This window comes from Oratosquilla oratoria, chromosome 21 (assembly GCF_046742065.1).
Source record: "Oratosquilla oratoria isolate Oo_2021 chromosome 21, ASM4674206v1, whole genome shotgun sequence".
Taxonomy (NCBI): domain Eukaryota; kingdom Metazoa; phylum Arthropoda; class Malacostraca; order Stomatopoda; family Squillidae; genus Oratosquilla; species Oratosquilla oratoria.
This window is the reverse complement of record NC_134797.1, coordinates 50,835,867-50,852,575: the sequence shown is the minus strand read 5'-3', so window position 1 is coordinate 50,852,575 and position 16,709 is coordinate 50,835,867. Positions and strand designations below refer to the sequence as shown.

The 16,709-nt window shown below is 39.9% G+C and overlaps 1 protein-coding gene across 3 annotated transcripts in view; it reads right to left on the bottom strand.

Annotated features, from left to right (window-relative positions):
- Positions 1-883: 883 nt before the first annotated feature.
- The window catches only part of LOC143036914 (trans-1,2-dihydrobenzene-1,2-diol dehydrogenase-like), a 28,817-nt gene continuing 12,991 nt past the window's right edge, over positions 884-16,709 (bottom strand). For all 3 annotated transcript variants that reach the window (XM_076204903.1, XM_076204901.1, XM_076204902.1), the window contains exons 6-9: positions 16,202-16,327; positions 8,713-8,863; positions 7,092-7,201; positions 884-6,464 (exon numbers count right to left, since the gene is read on the bottom strand). In XM_076204903.1, coding sequence (XP_076061018.1) covers positions 7,092-7,201; positions 8,713-8,863; positions 16,202-16,327 — 387 coding nt within the window. In that variant the 3' untranslated portion in view covers positions 884-6,464. The remainder of the gene's footprint in view (positions 6,465-7,091; positions 7,202-8,712; positions 8,864-16,201; positions 16,328-16,709) is intronic.

Here is a 16,709-nt window from a genome sequence, read left to right as displayed (position 1 = left end):
TCCGTTGCCGTGACGTCAGTCTTCTCGTCCAATCAGTCGTCTCCATTGCCGTGACGTCACCACTCTCGGCCAATCAGTTGTCTCCGTTGCCGTGACGTCACTCTCTCAGCCAATCAGAATCCTTACACAATGGGACATTTTTGCCGGATTTTGGAAGGTGGTCATAAAAACGCCAGGAAATTTTCAAAACTGAAAAACTTTATTTTTTCATGTATATAGATGTGTACAAGTGCATTAATTTTGATTAGGTATCTACGTTTGTATGAAAAGAGAGATCAATTCAAAAATAGAATTTATCCCTATGATTATCTGACTTGCCCGGAACGTGTAAGGATATGAAAGTCAAATTTTGAACAACGTTCACCTCCATTGGTATCAGTGACAGACCTCAGCATCACCACCCAACTTCACTCACCACTCACCTTGTCGTCCACCGACGGATCGCCCTAAGCAAGTAAAAAATTAAGGATATATGTGCCTGAACACGTAATGTTGGTGAATGCGCACAATTTATTTGTGGAAATTTTGTCTACTGTCATAGTAGCATATTATTCCCTATACCACTTCATTGAAATAAAGTGCGTACAGTATAGTGATTAACCCGACCTCATCAACCATGTTTCGTTACTCCGCTAAGATATTGAAATGAATACTGGTAGATTTGTCTTGATATACCAAGATGTATAATTTACATTAAAGAGGAAATTATGATATAAAATAACGAGTTATGAGGATTCTATAGAAAACTGGATATGTAAAATACACAAACTTATGAAACTATACACAAATACATAAATGAATAAATTGCAACGAACCTAGACGATTGTTGCAATATTGAGAGGGGTTCGCGGATGATTACTAAGGATGAAATAAAAGACGAACATCCTTTGTCCACGTATATGTCACCACTCTTCGTACACTGTGGAAATGCATACGCTATTTCTTACAATGACACTACTGGAATGACGTGATAGCACAAACCACACGAAATTACAGACAAGATGGTCATCATAACCAGACACGAGCACCATTCACCATACTCATCTCTCGTTTATAATCTCGCTCACAGAGCTTAGCTAACTTACAATCACCTTCGTAGCGATATAAATAGATATATGATAGGTACGTATAAAAAAAAATTGTATCTGTTGAAGTTCCCTTAGCAACCGTTGCTGCTTTCGTTTCCAAGGCGACGTGTCGCCGTTCAACTTCTTCGGTGTTGCAACTCGTACTTAATAAAATCTTTGTTTCACTAAAAACGGTGAAAATATGTATGGATAAGATAATACCTATACAAGACTTCTTTTGTTTGTACAACTGATGCAAAGATATTACGCCATCATCGGATGCAGACTTATCTTTTCAAGGTCGACTCTTCATGTCCGAATTTGTTAGATTTACATGTGGGCATCATGAGATACTGATTTATGCAAGATGGAAATATAAGATCTATTTCAACGCACGGAAAATGCGTACATATTAATTTCTATTAAAACTGTATGGTTTTTGCATATAAAGATTATTTTCATATGGAGGCAAATATACATATATTTATTATTGTACTAAGATTTGAAGAAAAGTTATAGAGTATTTGAAATTTATACATTTGCAAAACAATCTCAAAACCAATGTAGTGTCTAACCTTCCCTTGCTGTATTGTATTAGATATTTAAGTAAAAAGGCATTGCAGGTGTTCAAGTCCTTCGTGTAAAAGAAAATGAGAAGGGCTGGATCCTGCGCATATAGAGTCCCTACCTAAGTGCCACCCCGGGGCAAAGTTCTCAGTGACGCCACTTCCCACATTCCTTACTGCTTATTATAACTATTGGCTTGCAAAATAATTAAACATTTTTAAAAAGTGTATTTAATGTCCTTATTGCTGCAAGGATAAGGAAAAAATATTTAATATTCTGTTGATTCTAACGCAAAATTCGTATACATTACAATAAAATATTCAGAACTCCGCTGACCTTTTTTTTTTATAATTATTTTGTCAGCCTTGTGGGCGGCATGTCCTGACTAGAATTGCCACCCCCTTAAATGTGCCGCCCCAGAGCATGTGCACGCCTTCACCCATGTGCGTATATTATCACAAGGGAGAGCAATAACAAAATATATGGATTTACCTACCTTTCAAAAGCACCAAGTGTATTAATAATTAAATCGTTAGCCAAAGGGAGAACCTGATACATCCAACCACCCGTTGCTTGACGGGTTCCTTCCCGTTACGAATGTAAAATTTGCGATTTGAATGTAATGCAGCTATTTCCCTCTGGAAGACCATGGTGGCCGCAACGTTAGGTCAATAAATTTATTCCCAACCCATCTTCATTCACCCTTCCCAACCTATTACTCTCTCATTTGTCTTAAATACTTTATAGACATTGTATATATATATATATATGTATATATATATATATACACATATATGTGTATAATGTACTGTACATATCTATATATAGGTTGACATTCAAAAATCCGGCAACCTCGGGACCTGAGGACTGCCGGATTTTTAAGTTTATAATTTTGTATGGTGTACCTTGTATATATTTAAAGAAAATTACCACTTGTACAGTCCTTTAATCGAAAAAATAAACACTAATTGAAAAGCAAATGAAATTTTATTATTCACGAACTAAATAAAATGCAGTAAAGATAGTTATACAGAATTTTAATTCAATTTTAATAAAACATATAAAACTGATCCTCCGAAGAATTATACTTAGCACCAGGAGGTGCTAAGATGAGAGGGAGGGTGGAGGGGTGTGGAGTGTATTCAGGGATGTAATGGGCGAGAGTGATTTTGTGCCTTTTCCTTTTTGGCCACCTCCCTTGTAAGGGGGAAAAAAGCCTTGGTATATGTATGTATGTATGTAAATAAAATACTCTGTACTGTACTTCTTAGGAAAGAAGCTCAATAGCAGATGGGCTTTTTACACAATTTTAATTTAATTTTAATTCAACTAAATAAAACTGATCCTCCTAAGAATTTTAATTAAACTAAATAAAATACTCTGTACTGTACCCTGTACTTCTTGAGAAAAGAAGCTAAATAGCAGATGGGCTGTCAGGATCATCTTCATCATTACTGGCAGTGACAACATCATCGGCAACAGGAACAGCTTCAATTGATGGAGGAACTGTTGATTGTGGTGACGGCACATCTGGTTGACTTGAAGTTGGTACATACATACATACATATACCAAGGATTTTTCCCCCTTCCAAGGGAGGTAGCCAAAAAGGGAAAGGCATAAAAACACTCCCACCCACTTCATCCCTAAATACACTCCACACCCCTCCCACCCTCCCTCTCATCTGAGCACCTCCCGGATGACAGTGGATTATCTAGTGTGGACACTGCTGCTGCTGCTTCCTAGCTATATTCTTGAATATCTCGTGCAGTGTCTGTTGCTTCATAAACTTGGGTCTTTCTTTAATAAGTTTATCTTGGAGCAAGTAAACATTCATGATTTCTTGTTCACATATAAAACTTCTTTGCTCTAGTCCAGCCAGCAGTGCAGTTGTCAATGCAACTAACCTGTCAATAGAGATTTTTTCCCTCACATCTTCCTCGTTTTCGTCACTGCTTTCATCTTTATTACCACCTGTACAGGCATTTCCCTCCGGATTTTAAACCATATCTACAATTTCTGAATCAGTGTAATGATGAACTGTAGGCACATTATCATCAACATCCATCCATTCTATTAAAACATCTCCATTTAACCTTGATGAAAGCTCCTTGGCATGATGTTTGCATTTTATGCCATCTTTCTTCTTTGTTGATTCCATATTGGGGCTATACAACAAATAAATGATATAATGAGGAGAATAATGAGAAAAATGAGCAGGATTACTTGTTAGCAGGTGGAAGCATGAACCAACAGCTGATTCTGGCGTAAGCGGCAGCTCCAGAAAACAGTGGCGCGCCAACGCGGGAAATATGAAAATGCGCTCCCGAAATCTGTGCTGGATTTCTGAAGGTTCCGGATTTATGGTTGCCGGATTTTTGAATGTCAACCTGTATATACATATACTGTATACACACACACACATATGTATATATACAAATATATATTATACATATATATATATATATTATATATATATACACACACACATATATATATACATACATACATACATATACCAAGGCTTTTTCCCCCTTACAAGGGAGGTAGCCAAAAAGGGAAAGGCATAAAAACACTCCCACCCATTTCATCCCTACATACACTCCACACACCTCCCACCCTCCCTCTCATCTGAGCACCTCCTGGATGACGGGTCATCCCTGCACCCTGCCCACCGCCCTGGGTCAGAAGCAGTGTCGCAAGACACAGCACATCCACAGCAAGGCCGCTTCATTTAATCGGCGACCCCCCCTCTCCGTCCCCTCTTGCATATAAGGAGAGGACGGGGAGAAAATCCCTTCGGGCTGCGTCAAAATTTACTCACACATACTACCCCACCCCCCACCTCCCTGCCCATTCCTCCTCATGCAATCACAACATCATCCATATACAACCATTCTCCACTCACCTCTGTCTTCCGTCCTATATATATATATATACATACATATACCAAAGGCTTTTTCCCCCTTATAAGGGAGGTAGCCAAAAAAACAAAGGCATAGAAACCACTCACCCATTCCATCCCCTACATACTCCACTCCCCTCTAACCTCTTCCCTCTTTGTCATCTTGGCACCTCTTGGATGAAGGGTCATCCCTGCATCTTGTCCACTGCCCTGGGTCAGAAACAGTCACAAGCCACAGCACATCCACAGCAAGGTTGCTTCATTAAATCAGTGACCCCCCTCTCCATCCCCTCATGCAGAGAAGGGAAGAAATCACTTCGGGCTGTGTCAATTTATTTCTCAAACATACTCCCTCCCCCTCATCCCCCACCCACTCCCCCTCATGCATCATCCATACACAACCATTCTCCATTCACCCCTATCTTCTGTCCTCTCCCATCCTTCCTCAACTGACATTCCCCTCTTTCCCAATGCCGCTTTTACCCCATCCATCCATCTCATCCTTGGTCGACCCCTCATGTTCACTTCTTCCACCTCTGCTTTCTATAGCTCTTTTACTAGTAAAGGCAATATATATATATACATATATGTATATAAACATATTAGAGTAATGTGATATAGTAGCACCACTGGCAGATCCAGGGGGGGGGGGGGTTGCTGAAGGGGTTGAAGCCCCCCCCCAAAAAAAAAAAAAAAAAAACCTTTAACATCCTATTGTCAGAGAACTATTTGCTCGATTTTTTTTTTTTTTAAACCGACCCTCCTTTTAATATATATCTAACGTATTTTGGATTTAATTGACACTGAGGCCAAACGTTCATTTTCAGTCCTGAAGAGACTGAAAACATATTTAAGAATCACCATGGGTCAAAAACACCTCAACGGCCTTGCACTGCTTGCAGTGCACAATGAAATTAAAGTTAAAATAGAAAGTGTCATCAAGGTGTTTTCTAAAAAAAAAAACCCAGGATGTTGATGTTTGTGTGAACTATCATCACCAATGTTACAGTATATGAAATATATGAAATGCGGTTAACACTTTCATAACAGTTTTTGTTTATATTTTTGTTTTATTTTTTGCCATACTTGTATTCTACTTTTCAGGAAGAGCCATGTATGTCCATGGGTATAAAGTTTTTTAACATTGCAATCTAATTTATTGACCATTTCCTCAATATATCTTTGCAAATAGTTTAAAAATGCTTCTAAAATTGTTCACATCTCAAATCCCCCAGCAGATTTGGGTCACTTTGCTCGCTTCCCACCCACTCATACATAGTTCAGCCCCCCCCCTCCCCCCAATTATTTTCTGGATCTGCCACTGAGTAGCACATAAGTAAAATTCAAAATTATTACCCACTTTCAGAGAAAATTACAATCAGAGATGAAGTAATCCTTATATTTCGACCACTAACTGTGGTCTACAGAGGATAAGTACAGAGGGAGGTAATAGCATAAAGAATATATATATAGATGTGAGGTAATACTAAAAAGAGACAAGGGAAGACTCAAATTGCATGTCCTTGGTGAGGTGGGGAGCCCAATTGACCACTTGTGAGGTCAAGTCCCACTGTCGTGGGAAGCAATTTGTTCACTGCCAATGTAGTTATGCAATTCAGAGGCCATTGTCCTTTTGAGGTGTTGAAGTTAGGGTAGTGTTTAATTAAGGATGATTCTATTATTTTTCTTCTAAAATTACAGTGAGATTTGTAGATAATAGCTGCATTGTCCCAGTCCATGCAATGGTCCTTCAAGTTGGTGTAGAGGAAAACTGCTGAATTTTCTTGGCCATATGTGATGGAATTTCTATGTTCTATCATTCTAGTAGAAAGATCTCTGCCTGTCTGTCCCCAATACACCTCTTTGCAATCTCTGCACAGTAACTTGTACACACCGGGGCTATTGTCCGGTGGTGGACATTTACTACCTGTTTGAAAAAATTATTGGGATAATTAAAAGTAACATTGATTTGGTCTTTGGGAAGTAGTTTGGTAACAGCATGAATAGAAGAGTTGTAAGGTTATTTGATATTTTTGTTATTCCAACTGAACTGGGAATCTGGTTTGGATATATTATAATAGCTACTTTTGGCTTTGGTTAAGACTTTTGACAAAAAACATTCTGGATATCCTATTTTTGATAACTGTTAATAAATCTGATTTCTGGATCTATGAGCAAGTATTAAGGACTGCATATTCTAATGGCTCTAAGAAACAGACCCAAGGCAACATTGGATTTAATGTTGTCTGGGTGATGACTGTAAAAATGTAAATAACTGCCAGTGTGTGTGGGATTCCTATACACCGAGGACAATTGGTGTGGACCTAGTGACCAAAATATCCATAAGTAGTTTTCCTTCTACTTCCCATTCGACTTTAAAATCTATGTTACTTGTTAAAGTGTTTAGATTATTATGAAACTCTTCAAAAGAGCCCCATTTTTCATCCCAGATAGTTTAAAGTTTCATAATAAACTACTTTAACAAGTAACATAGATTTTAAAGTCAAATGGGAAATAGAAGTACAATATATATGCTGTCAAGTGGTAATCATACCTAATCTTCATCTTGCTCATAATGGACTCCCATCTGCTTTCTCATGCTTTCCAATGTTTCTGCTATCAACAGTGTCTCATCATGTGGCAACTTTAGACTTTCCAGCAACCCTGAAAAAAAAAAAAAAAAAAAAATGAATAAATAAATAAATAAATAAATAAAATAAATAAAATATAAATATATAAATAGAATAAAATAAAATACAAACTTTCTTAACTGTACTTGCTTGATACTTACTACAAAGTCCTCTCTGAGGGGCACTGTCCTAGCCTTCTGATAGGCAGGAGTTTGTGACATTAAACCATATCATATGTTTGATACTTAAGTACAATCTAACTTCCTGTGGTGGGGGGAAAGAATACTGCCACCAAGTCTTCCCACTTGAGTCGTAAGAGGTGACAAAAATGGGACGGGGATTAGGACTAAGAATCCTTCTTCCCATAGCCCAAAAGGGGACATTCCTAAAAAAAGTAAAGGCATAAGACTGTCTAGGACTAGGAGTTTTCCAACCAGTACCCTAAGGTTTGAGTCTTTTAATGTGCATTGATGTGGTAAAGATGAGAGTAAAGGGGAAGAGATAGGCAGTAAGTTTGTGAGAAGATGGATGTCCTGGCACTGAGTGAAACTAAGTTGAGAGGAAGGGGCGAGTGTGAGTTTGGGAGTGTAGTTGGGTGGTTCTCAGGAGTGAAGAGAGGATGAAGGAGAGAAGGGGTGGCTATACTAGTACGTGAAGAGATAGGTAAGCATATAGTGGAGTGGAAGGTTTCTTCGAGGTTAACCCCTTCCATACGGTGCCGCACACGTAGGCGTCATGGACTTAGATCTCGGTGGCAGCAGCCAATGCCAGCCGTACGACGTGTCGTAATAATACTCGCATCATAAAATATAGTCACCGCTTATATCGATCGTTCTCTCTTCACCCGTGAATTTTGATAACCATAGAAAATGCGGTTACAAAAGAATTAGAAAGAATGTCATTATGGAGGGGCGACTACAATAAATATAATCAAGACGCCGATATGGCAGCCTCGCGAATACACTCGCTCCCCATGACGCCTACGTGTACGGCACCGTATGGAAGGGGTTAATGTGGATGAAGGTGAAACTGTGAAGGGAGATGTGGGTTTTTGTAAGAAAGAGTGGAGGGGAGTGGAGTATGTTAGGGATGGAATGGGTGGGAGTGGTTTTTATATCTTTGTTTTTTGGCTACCTCCCTTATTAGGGGGAAAAAAGCCTTTGGTATATGTATGTAACTCCAAATCTGCACATGGTGATTTGCTTTCTGGTAATCTATACTGGAAAACATATGAATAAATCCAGTTAATTTCTTGGCTGAAAAAAAGCAAAATGAACAAAATCAAACCAGGAGCAACTTTCACAAGGTTGAAGCTGAAATGGACAAATGTGATGAGAGTAAACAGGGAGAGCTGGAGGTCTCTTGCTTATGCCATCACTCCTGAGTTCACCTGGCCATATAAAAGTTAGCTGGACCTAATTTGAACAAAATTTTGAAACTATTCTGAATTAAATTAGGCAATATAAGAATTCACAAGATGGTTTAATCTTATTAAAAATCTTCACAATAGCCATCTGTAGAGCAGCCACGAACATCCTCCCTCACCTTGTTGGAGACACCGACGCACTTCAGCCGACTCGTACATCAATCCCTGACTATTGGGTAAGTTGAACTCTTGATCCGTCTTAGGAAATGGGGAAGAGAAGGTTCCTGAAGGGGAGGTTAGACTCGTTGGTGCCCACATAGGGCATGGCACCTGAAAAAGCAAACATGCTGTGACAATTCTGCAGGAGAGGCCTGGGGCAATGGATCAACTAATTGATAGCCTATATGTTGTCACAAGTTCATCACACCAAATACATCACTTGTAAGCTAAGAACAAGAAAAAGAAATAATGCTGTCAAGTGGTAAGAAAATAAACATGAAAGTTTTACAACTTTTGTCAATTAACCCATTCTATACCAGATGTTAGTTCATCATTTGTTCACTCACTGGCCATTCAGTTAACTTTTCATGTTTTTCCACAAAGGCTGCACATCAATACTAGAGGGACCCGACATTATGGCCAACACACACACACTTGATATGATTATAGAACATACAATGACGGAAGAGGAGGCGAATCAAGTAGAGAAGAAAAGGTAAAAGGTGCAGATGGAGAGATGATAATGGAAGAGAAGGCAGTAAGGGGAAGATGGGCAGAATATTTTAGGGAGTTGCTAAATGTGAAGGAGGATAGGGAAGGAAAGATTGCTGCAGTGGGAAGTGCGAAGAAAATGAGAGTGATGAATGAGGAGAATGGAGGAGAAATAAGGAAGGATGAGGTGAAGGCAGTTGTTAAGATGATGAAAGCAGGTAAGGCACCTGGTCTGGATGGATGCCATGCGGAATGTCTGAAAAAGGGAGGTACAGTGATGGTGGACTGGTTGGTAAGGTTATTTAATGTTTGTTGGAGAGAGGGTAGAGTGCCGGAGGACTGGAGGAGTGCCTGTATAGTTCCTCTTTACAAGGGAAAAGGGGATAAGTGTGAATGTAGTAGTTTCAGAGGGATTAGCTTGTTGAGTGTAGTTGGGAAGGCTTATGGGAGGATCTTGGTTGAGAGGATTAGGAGAGGAACAGAAGGAGTAATTGGTGAGGAACAGTGTGGATTTAGGACAGGTAGAGATTGTGTAGATCAGATCTTTGTGGTAAGACAGATATGTGAGAAAGCTATAGGAAAGGGGAAGGATGTTTTTTGGGCTTTTATGGACCTGGAAATGGCTTATGATAGGGTAGACAGGAAGGCACTGTGGGAGGTTATGCAGATATACGGGATAGGAGGAAAGCTTCTGGGAGCTGTCAAGAGTTTTTATGAGAATAGTAGAGCTTGTGTCAGGATTGGAAATGGAGAGAGTGAGTGGTTCGAGGTAAAGGTGGGACTTCGTCAAGGATGCATTATGTCGCCCTGAATGTTCAACTTATACATGGATGGGGTGGTGCGAGAGGTAAATGCAAGGGTAGTGGGCAAGGGATTGGAGATGGTTAAAGAAAATGGAGAAAAGTGGGAGGTGAGCCAGCTGTTGTTTGCGGACGACACTGCGCTTGTGGCAGGATCAGAGGAGGGATTGAGGAAGTTGGTGGCAGAGTTTGGGAGAGTATGTGATAGAAGAAAGCTAAAGATAAATGTGGGTAAAAGTAAGGTGATGAGATGTACAAGGGGTGGAAGTGGGAGTAGACTGGAAGTGAGCATTAAGGGAGAGCGACTGGAGGAAGTGGATAGTTTTAGATACTTGGGTGCAAATGTGGCAGGGAAAGGTGGAGTGAAAGTGGAGGTAGAATGTAGATTGAGAGAAGCGAGTAAATGCCTTGGTGGATTAAAGAGTGTAATGAGGAATAGACATTTGGGAATGGATGCTAAGAGAAGACTGTATGAAGGAGTGATTGTGCCAACAGCACTGTATGGGGCAGAAACATGGAACATAAGAGAAGAAGAGAGAAGGAGTTTGAATGTGTTTGAGATGAGGTGTCTGAGAAGTATGATGGGGGTTACTAGGCTAGATAGAGTGAGAAATGAGGAGGTGAGGAGAACAGGGGTGGAAAAGGAGCTGGGAGATAGGGTTGATGAAAGAGTATTAGGATGGTTTGGACACATGGAAAGAATGAGTGAAGAAAGACTAGTAAAAGAGGTGTGGAAGGCAGATGTGGAGGGAGTGAACATGAGGGGACGTCCTAGGATGAGGTGGATGGATGGGGTAAAGGGGGCTTTGGGGAAGAGGGGAATGTCTGTTGAGGAAGGACGGGAGAGGACAGAAGACAGGGGTGAATGGAGAATGGTTGTATATGGATGATGTGATAGCATGAGGTGGAATGGGCGGGTGGTTGGGGGGTGAGGTAGTATGTGTGAGCAAAATTTGATGCAGCCCGAAGGGATTTCTCCCCGTCCTCTCATTTTATGCAATGGGGGGACGGAGAGGGGGGGGTCGCCGATTTAATGAAGCGGCCTTGCTGTGGATGTGCTGTGTCTTGCGACACTGCTTCTGACCCAGGGCAGTGGACAAGGTGCAGGGATGACCCGTCATTCAGGAGGTGCTAAGATAAGAGGGAGGGTGGAGGGGTGTGGAGTGTATTCAGGGATGGAATGGGTGGGAATGATTTTATGCCTTTTTCTTTTTGGCTACCCCCCTTGTAAGGGGGAAAAAGGCTTGGTATATGTTTGTATGTACAATGACACTATGGATACAAGAAAATACTAGGTATACAAATGAGGAAGAACCATCGAGTCTGGACCTAATAATCACATCAGAACCTGAAATAGTGGACAAGATTGAATATAAGACACCAATAAGTAAAAGTGACTACATACTGGTTGAACTGGAACTAAATGAGGAAAAATACATGGAAAAAAATGAACAATATAGAGAGGGAAGATTGATGTATGGAAAAACAAATTTTGATAAAATAAGCGAATTCTTTAAAAAAATCAGACTGGGAAAGGATACACAAGGAGGAAACAACAGTAGAAGAGAAATTGAAAATTTTGGCAAAAATTTATAAAGGAGTGGAAAAGTATCGAGAAAAAGGATATGTAAAGTGTTGGTACAACAAAAGATGTAGGGAGTTAAAAGACAAAAAGGATAAGGTTGGATACAATGGAAGAAAGATAAAAACCTGAAAAATGGAAAATATATACTCGTTATAGAAATCAATATGTACAAGTGTGCAGAGAAGAAAAGAGAAAATATGAAAAAGATGTCAAAGAAAAATGTAAAGATCAACCAAAACTATTTTATAGATTTGTAAACAACAAACTGAAAAACAAACAAGAATTAGAGAAACTATGACAAGGAGGAGTTGAATACAGAGGAAATAGAAATGGCAGAAATTATGAACAAGCATTTTAAATCGGTGTTTACAAGGGAGAACATACAACTTAGAGATGTCGAGTGGGAGGAGAAAGTCCCTCCTATGAAAGAGATGGAAGTAACAAGGAAAGAAATAATGAATCACTTGAGCAATCTCGATGTCAGAAAATTGCATGGACCAGATGAAATGGCAAACTGGATTTTGAGGGAATGCAGGAATGAACTAACATACAAAATACATAGTCTAATTAGCAGTTCATTGAAGGAAGGAAAAGTTCCAGAAGATTGGAAAAAAGCAAATATAGTACCAATATATAAAGGGGGAAACAAGGAAGACCCTACTAACTATAGACCAGTCTCTCTTACAAGTACGATAGCTAAAATTTGTGAAAGAATTATCAAAATTAGTTGGGTAAGGCATTTGGAAAAAAACAAAGTACTAAATCCAAGGCAATTTGGATTCAGACAAGGACGATCATGCGTCACAAACTTAATATGTTTCTATTCAAGACTAGTAGATGTAATACAAGAAAGAGATGGATGGGCTGATTGTGCATTTCTAGACCTGAAAAAAGCTTTTGAAAAGGTGCCACATAAGAAATTGCTAAAGAAATTAGAAACTGCAGGAGAAATACAGGGCAAACTGCTGAAGTGGATGGAAGACTTCTTGCATGAAAGAAAAATGAGAGCGGTGATAAAAGATATACACTAATTGGGATGAAGTGATTAGTGGAGTTCCAAAAGGAACAGTTCTGGCCCCAATAATGTTTGCTATATATATTAATGATATGGATAAAGGAATTGAAAATTATATGAGCTTCTTTGTAGATGATGCAAAATTGTTGAAAAAAGTGAACACTGTAGAAGATTGTGAGTCGCTGCAGTGATCTCAATAAAGTATGGAAATGGAGTAGGAAGTGGGAGATGGAATTCAATATTAAGAAATGTAGTATAATGGAATTTGGAAGAACCAAAAAAAGAATAGTGGGATCATATAAATTGGGAGAGGAAGAAATTAAAAAAGTAGAAAATGAGAAGGACCTGGGAGTCATTATTATGAATAATATGTCCCCTCAGAAACATATAAACAAAATTTTTTGAGAAACTTATAATCTAATAACAACAATCAAAGTGGCATTTACATACCTGTATGAAGAAATGGTGAAGAAAATACTATTCACTTTGATAAGACCAAGATTGGAGTATGCAGCGACGATGTGGTCACCAAGTACAAAAAAATGTATAACAAAACTTAAGGAATACATAGAGCAATTACAAAATTGGCACTAACACTCTCAGAACTATATGAGGAGAGACTAACAAAACTTGAACTACAGACATTAGAGCAAAGAAGAGAGAGAGGGGACTTGATAACTATTTATACATACATACATATACCAAGGCTTTTTCCCCCTTACAAGGGGGGTAGCCAAAAAGAAAGAGGCACAAAATCACTCCCACCCATTCCATCCCTGAATACACTCCACACCCCTCCACCCTTCCTCTTATCTTAGCACCTCCTGAATGACGGGTCATCCCTGCACCTTGTCCACTGCCCTGGGTCAGAAGCAGTGTCGCAAGACACAGCACATCCACAGCAAGGCCGCTTCATTAAATCGGCGACCCCCCCTCTCCGTCCCCCCATTGCATAAAATGAGAGGACGGGGAGAAATCCCTTCGGGCTGCGTCAAATTTTGCTCACACATACTACCTCACCCCCCACTATTTATAGAATCATGAAAGGCATAGAAACTATTGATAGAGAGGATCTAATAAAATGGGATAGTAGCGATACAAGAGGACACAGAAAGAAATCAAGACAGTTATAGATGAGACTTGAAAAAGAACAGCTTTCTCCACAGGGTAATAGACGTTTGGAACAAGTTAGATGAAAATATGGTGTTTGCAAAAACAATACACGAATTTAAAATCAGTCTAGATAAAACGAGATATGAAGACGGGACATCATGAGCATAGCACCCCTTCCCATAAGATACAACTAGGTAAATACACACCCTACACAATGGTTGGGAGCGTGGCATCATATCAACCCTCTTCTACACGCATTGGCAGGAATACAATCACAGTCAACACATCTTTTTCTTTTCTTGATATAGTGACCTGACAGAGCAAGTTTTTCTTACATGGCATCTTGTACAAAATTCTAAGTATGTAAACCTATACATAAAGAAGACTATATTGTCTTCTAAACTCTCAGTACCCAGCAGACCAAATAAAAAATATATGGAATAAGTACTCCTTTGAATATGACTCACACTTAATTCCAGCTGACTGTTGCATGCAGCTGCTTAGTCAATGCCCCCTTTTTGGCAAGGCAATTCATAACTTGTTGTGGTGCATCTACCCAGACTACCTCTGCAATCTCCCTATTCTCCACCATGTTCCTCAAGACCACTATATCAATCTTCAATCTTCTGTCTTCAACATTTCCCCATGAATAGAGAGCATCTACTAGGCTCTTTTTGTCAACTAAATATTTGATGCTGAGATTTTCACATCCTGAAATTTAAGTATCTTTGTTAGGTACACCACAGATTCAGCTCCATCCAACAATGCCAGTGTCTTGGCTAAGAGAATAGATTTGATGATTTTTAGGATCTTCTTCAGCTGCCAGAAGATGGAGGCAAAGCCTCCCATTACCATCCCTTATAAAAATCACAAAAACACCTTGTGAACCACAGCCAGCCAAATTTGTAGATGAAGTGCCCGAGAACCACTATGTGGCAGTCTTCAATCTTCTCTATCCTGGGCATGTATCCCACATGGTCAGTCTTTACTCATGCCATTACTCTATTGATTGGCAATCCAGGCAAACTGACCAACTAGTGCTCTATATTTCTGATTTTGATGAGCTGTACAAGGGGAGATGATGGCAGCATATTGGAAATGAGCATTAAGGGAGAGAGACAAGAGGAAGTGGATAGCTATAGATACTTAGGTGTGAATGTGGCAGAAAAGGTATTTAATTGCTTCTCTCAATCTACATTCTACCTCCACCTCCACTCATCCCTTTTCTGCGAATGTGGCGGAAAAGGTATTTACTTGTTTCTCTCAATCTACTTTCTACCTCCAACTCTACTCCTCCCTTTTCCGCTACATTTGCACCTAAGTATCTAAAACTATCCACTTCCTCCTGTCTCTCTCCCTTAATGCTCATTTCCAATTTGCTGTTATCATCTCCCCTTGTACAGCTCATCACCTTACTTTTACCCACATTAATCTTCAACTTCCTTCTTTCACACACCTTCCTAAATTCTGTCACTTCCTTAATCACTCCTCTGAACCTGCTACAAGTGCAGTGTCATCAGCAAACAACAACTGACTTTTCTCCCCTCTTTCTCCATCTGTCTTTAGTACATCTCGTTTTTCATGGACATCAGATTCTCCAGAATTTTCATCTTCAGAAATATTACCAGCTTCCTTAGGTCCCAATGTAGCATAAGAACTGGCCTCTGGTATATCTCCTGACTCTTCATACAACTCGTCCTCACTTTCTTCATCAGTTTTCATATCCCCATTCTTCCACAAACTTTCAGGGGTATTTAATTGCCATTATCACACTTTTCTGGCCATGAAACAACACTCTGCTACCAGCGTTAGTTCATCACTCGTTCACACAACGACAATTCACTGTTAATTGCTCGTTTCACTCCACAAAGGCCACTACATCAACACCAGAAGGATTGTGACATCACAACCAGCATGCACACTACACACAATGGCAAGGGGGGGGGGGAGTGCAGTGTCATGTCAACCCTCCTATACACACATTGGTGAGAACATAATATTACTGTCAACACATCAACACCAGACATGTCATTTTATTCTGGCCTCATCCAAGCAATTTGATTCAGCTGTTTGTAACCTTCATTAGCAAAGGGGTTATAACTGACTGGGAATGATGGTGCTAATTACACTAGTATTTACCTAGTTGTATTTTGCGGGAAGGGGAGCTACGCTCATGGTGTGCCACCTTTGTATCTCGAAGTGTCTAGTTTGCTTTTAAACTCATGAATGGTCTTTGTGCACACTATTTCCTTGTCAGCCTACTGGTGGTCGTGATTATACTGGTTGGTTAATAGTGGTGGATGTTTGTTGGTGGTGGTAGTGGTTGGTTGCTGGTTTAATGGTGGTGGTATTGGTTGTAATAGTGCTGGTAGTGAGTGAGCGAGGGAGTGAATGAATGTGTATGTGGGTAAATGAATGTGTGTTTTCTCATCAACTGTGCATACCTCAATGGTGCCCTTTGTCCCAACAACAATGCCAACATTTGGCAGCTCACAGCGTATGGAACAGTTCAGTGTAGCCACTCTGCCTTTGGAATACACCAAGGTTGTGCTCGACGTTTCGTCCACACCCTGCAATAAACAATTTTAGTTATGTGAAATACCTGCAGAGGAAAGGAAACAAGAAAAAGGAAGAAAGCAGGAGAGAAAGGTAAGAGTGAAAGGAAGGAATAGAGGGAAAATGATGAAGGAAGATTAGGAAAGAAAGGAAGAGTGAATACAGAGAGTGAGGAACAGTAAATAGGGAGAATGAGGAAGAGTAAGGGAGAGTGGGGGGGGAGCGAGGAAGAGTGAAGAAGGAGTGGGGAGGAGTGAGGGAGTAGAGTGAAGAAGAACAGCACGGAAGAAAGAACCCTTGCATTCATGTGTTTACCTCTCTTACCCCCGCTCTCCATATACAGTGTATACATTGAACACCCATGGTGCCATCACACAACCCTGATGCAACCCCACA